The sequence below is a fragment of the Capricornis sumatraensis genome, chromosome 6 (genome assembly GCF_032405125.1).
Source record: "Capricornis sumatraensis isolate serow.1 chromosome 6, serow.2, whole genome shotgun sequence".
Taxonomy (NCBI): Eukaryota; Metazoa; Chordata; class Mammalia; order Artiodactyla; family Bovidae; genus Capricornis; species Capricornis sumatraensis.
The window spans coordinates 105,391,591-105,396,114 of record NC_091074.1 but is presented as its reverse complement, the minus strand read 5'-3'; the positions used below and the strand labels follow the sequence as shown (position 1 = coordinate 105,396,114).

Here is a 4,524-nt window from a genome sequence, read left to right as displayed (position 1 = left end):
CAAAAATATAGATATATTTTAGCAGGCATCTTAGCTGGTTTGGGTTCTTTTGCTGCTGCAGTTTTTGGTAGACAAACAGGCTTATAGAAAATATTTTTATTATCTACAGTGAGAAATGACAAATACCTTATTTTTTCCTAAAAGGTTTTACAAATGAGAACAGAAAACTAACATCCCAACTTCTCAGTAGCAAAGTGAGGACAGTTTATTCCAATGAATAGATTATTAACAATTATAATAGATTATAATTAATTCCTAAATTTAATAATTTGGCAATTACTAACTTCAATGCTTATTTGATAGAGGATTTGGCAATCTGAATTCCACGTGCTGTCCTGATTAAATGTTTCCTGCACAAGTTTCCTTGGAACAAAGTTTTGCTTTTTTTTTTTTTTAAATTACCCTTGTCTTGTAAGAGAAAGTCTTATTGGGCAATCCATGCACAGTGGGAATGGAGTGTAAGTAATGGCCCATGGTCATATAGTGAAAAGAGCCGGCCTCCTTAGCTGCACCACACTAGCATCTCTACAGGCTGCCAGCCTCCATCCCCGCATCCCTGCATCCCCCTATCCCCTCCTGTATCCCCCATCTGCCCACAGCCCTGCGCTCAGAGCTGGGGGTCTTCAGGGCAAATTTTCAGTTTGAATTTCCCGGCTTTTGTCAGTTTCTGTCAGAGCCCTAGCCACCTTCTCCCGCTGCCTGCGGTGGCTTTGTTTTCCCCTCTCCTGCGTTTGCTCCTCGTTAGCCTGCGTCCCGTGTCGGCGCGTTTACCGTCGGCAGAGCGCTGCTGACAGATGGTCGGGGGGCTGGGAGTGGGGCTGCCGTGGCTCCGGGCCAAAGGATGTGCCTCCCGCCGGAATGCACGGCCCGCAGACTCCTCCCTGAAGCCTCGTCCCTTCGGTCTGGTTCTGTGGGCGTGTTTGTGTGTGCCGGTCCCCACGTGGCATGTTTTGTTGTGGTGGTGGCGGTGGCTGTGGCTGTTTTTGTTGTTATTTGGGCCAATGACAACAGAGGCCTCACTGGCTGGCGGCTGCTTTCCACTCTTGGCAGTTTCCAGACTCCCAGACAGGAAATTCTCCTAACGATTGCAGCTGTGAATTGGCCCATTTTTCTGGAAAGGGGATAAAGAAAAGAGTTCTGTGGGATCTTTTGCTTCTCTCGCACAAGCAGGGACACGTTGAACACAAACAGGGACCTGCAAGGAGATGGGGTGAACCGCAGTGGGGCTGGGAGGAGAGACTGTGTCCTTGCAGCGTGCACAGTGGAGCTCCCCGCCTCCTGATGTCAGGCTGCCCCGCAAGTGACACTGCTCTGGGTCCCGCTGGGAATTCGGCAGTTTGAACCCATTTGACAGCCAAGAGAGACTCACTTCCATTCATTTTTTTTTTCAGCAAAAATCCCAGTGCTCGCTCTGTAGCTGGTGGTTTCCTGGGGAGTGAGGATGAGCCAGAAAACAAAACTGGCAAGGTGTACACCTCGTGGAACTAACAACTGGGCAGACAAAGTACAAGTAAGCAAACACATATCACAGTCACACCCTCTTGGCAGTGTTTTCCATGCAACTTGACAGGCTGCCATGAGAGAGATGGATGGTGATGGTGATGATGGTTCCCAATTTTTAATGTGTTCTTCTTATGTGCCAAGCACTGTTCTGAAGGCATTTCTCACTTCATAATATCTCTTTGGGATGAATACTATGCAAAAGGACATTTGGAGTGATCAGGAAAGGCCTCTCTAAGGAGAAGAAATCTGAATTGCGATGTGGAGGACATAAAAGAACCAGCTATTTAAAGAGCCAAGGGGAGGGGAGTGCAAGGACGAAGGTCCTAAGGTGGAGCAGAACTTATGTGTATCTAGGTCACTGACAAAGACCTATAGGACAGGGGTGACCTGACCTGTGGGACAGGGTGTAGAGGTAAGATGGTGACCAGAGCGGGAACTGGGGAGATTAGAATGGTATGGGGTGAACTTTTGAAGTAGTCAGGGCCCTTGTGAGGACCAGGTCCTAGAAAGGGATATGAAAATGGGAAGCATCATTGGATTTAGAGCTGAGAAGAGACATGATTGGAATTACATTTTTTTTTTGGTTGTTTGTTTCAATTGTTTATTAACTGACCAGATTACAAAAATAATCCTGGTAGATACCTTAGTTCATCCTTCTAAAAAGCCTGTTGATCTGGTCTTCCCTGTTGCCAGCATCTCCACCTTCTACAAAATGGGTGGTCTTTTTCTTCATTCCAGCTTGTGGAGAAGACAATTTAGAGGGCCACAGGAAGTTGTTTGCTTCTTTGAAACATTTTCCAATGGTATAGATCTCATGAATCAGATCCTCCATGCAGATGATTCCGTATTTCCCAAGAGATTGAGCAATCAATGTGCTGTCTGTCAGGGCAATTCGCTTTTTGTTGATTTTGCCATAACCACGCTTGTAGATCAATACATTTACAGACTTCAGATTTGGGTACCCCCAGCTCAACATTCAGAAAATGAAGATCATGGCTTCTGGTCCCATCACTTCATGGGAAATAGATGTGGAAACAGTATCAGAGTTTATTTTGGGGGGGCTCCAAAATCACTGCAGATGGTGATTGCAGCCATGAAATTAAAAGATGCTTACTCCTTGGAAGGAAAGTTATGACTAACCTAGATAGCATATTAAAAAACAGAGACATTACTTTGCCAACAAAGGTCTGTCTAGTCAAGGCTATGGTTTTTCCAGTGGTCATGTATGGATGTGAGAATTGGACTGTGAAGAAAGCTGAATGCCGAAGAATTGATGTTTTTGAACTGTGGTGTTATAGAAGACTCGAGAGTCCCTTGGACTGCAAGGAGTTCCAACCAGTCCATTCTGAAGGAGATCAGTCCTGGGTGTTCTTTAGAATGAATAATGCTAAAGCTGAAACTCCAGAACTTTGGCCACCTCATGCAGAGTTGACTCATTGGAAAAGACTCTGATGCTGGAAGGGATTGGGGGTAGGAGGAGAAGGGGACGACAGAGGATGAGATGGCTGGCTGGATGGCATCACCAACTCGATGGATGTGAGTCTGAAGGAACTCTGGGAGTTGGTGATGGACAGGGAGGCCTGGTGTGCTGCAGTTCATGGGGTCACAAAGAGTCAGACACAACTGAGCGACTGAACTGAACTGAACTGAACTGATGCAATGTATGGCTCCACAGTTCTCAGCATGTTAATTGATGCCTTGTTGAGCTTCACGAAGGTGCCACTGAAGATCTGCTGGAGGCGAAGGAGTGGCAGCACCGTTCGAACCTTTGGGCTCACACCACTGATGCCTCTGATCCTGATGACAAATGCCAATTTGGGTTCCGTGGGTGCATAGAAGTTGCCAGCTTTTTGTGCCATCCTAGCCATTCGAATTTCAGTTCTGTACATCTGCCTGTATTCCTTGTGGTAGTGCTTAGCTTTTTCATAGATAAGCTTCCTCCTTCCCTTTTGAAGCATCTTTTGGGCAAACTTCTTTCTCAGGTGCTTGATCTTAAGCTCTGTGAAATTCTTTCGCTTTTTCTTAAGGGTTTCTGGCACAGCAGGAACCTTCTTTTTCTTCTCTTCTGCACCCTCCATGGTTCCAGCTGGGAAAGAGGCTGGAATTATATTTTTAAAAGATTTGTTCATCTGTATTGGGGAAAATGAAATGAATTGGATCATACAATGTGGAAGTGGAAGCATGGAAGGCTGGCAAGAAATGATGGTGACATGACTGAGGATGGTAACTGTAGACATGGAGAAGTGGACGATTAGGTCTCCATTGGAGGTGGACACAAGAAGAAAGGTTGCTCAGCTAAGTTGATGAGGTCTTGAGACTGAGTAGTCATGGGAACAGCCCACTTTCTGACTCTGGACATTTGATGGTGGCAGGTGTGACATTCACTGGTATGGAAAGGACTGGCGATGGACCAAGGATTCCCCCATAGACAGAGTGTATCTGCTTTGTACACTGGAAAGGTCAGTGTCCAGGGAGGAAATCTGAGGCCTGGGATGAAGAAGAAATACCTTCCAGTGAGGGGGAAAAAAGAATGACTGTATGATAGCAGGAGAATAATCACCTTACCTTTGTGAGATGCTGTTGTGTACTTTAACATCTGTATCTTGTCTTATTTGTTCTTCACTCTAATATTGTGCCAGCATTATGATTATTTCAATTTAAGAGAAGGAGAAAATGAGACTTACAGAAGTGAACTGACTTCTCATGGTCATGCAGTTGGTAATACTAGTTATTGTCAACATGCATGGAAAACTAACTTTGTGCCAAGCACTGGGTCTACATATTTTACATATGCTGGGTCTTCACAATCAACTGAGGTAGATATTACTTTTTACTCCATTTTGCAGAGGGGAAACTGAAGCACAGAATGCTTAAATAATTTGTTCAAGGTTATATAACAATCAGAATGTAACTATTTCTTTTATTATTATTACTACTTTATTTTGGGGCCATGCTGTGTCTTTGTTGTGGCATGCAGGCTTTCCCTAGTTGTGGTGCGAGGGGGCTTCTCAACGCGATGCA

The 4,524-nt window shown here is 45.1% G+C and overlaps 1 protein-coding gene across 1 annotated transcript; it reads right to left on the bottom strand.

Annotated features, from left to right (window-relative positions):
* Nucleotides 1-2,146: 2,146 nt before the first annotated feature.
* LOC138081358 (large ribosomal subunit protein uL30-like) lies at nt 2,147-3,581 on the bottom strand. The gene is made up of 2 exons (XM_068974490.1): nt 3,151-3,581; nt 2,147-2,471 (listed from the first exon to the last, which is right to left on the bottom strand). Exons 1-2 carry the CDS (start codon nt 3,579-3,581, stop codon nt 2,147-2,149), a joined length of 756 nt encoding a protein of 251 aa, XP_068830591.1.
* Nucleotides 3,582-4,524: the final 943 nt, after the last annotated feature.

Coding starts and splice junctions, on each gene's coding strand:
- LOC138081358 (XM_068974490.1), bottom strand. CDS start 3,581: ATGGAGGGTGCAGAAGAGAAGAAAAAGAAGGTTCCTGCTGTGCCAGAA. Junction 2,472..3,150: donor CCATACATTGCATCAGTTCA/GTTCAGTTCAGT, acceptor CTGAATGTTGAG/CTGGGGGTACCCAAATCTGA.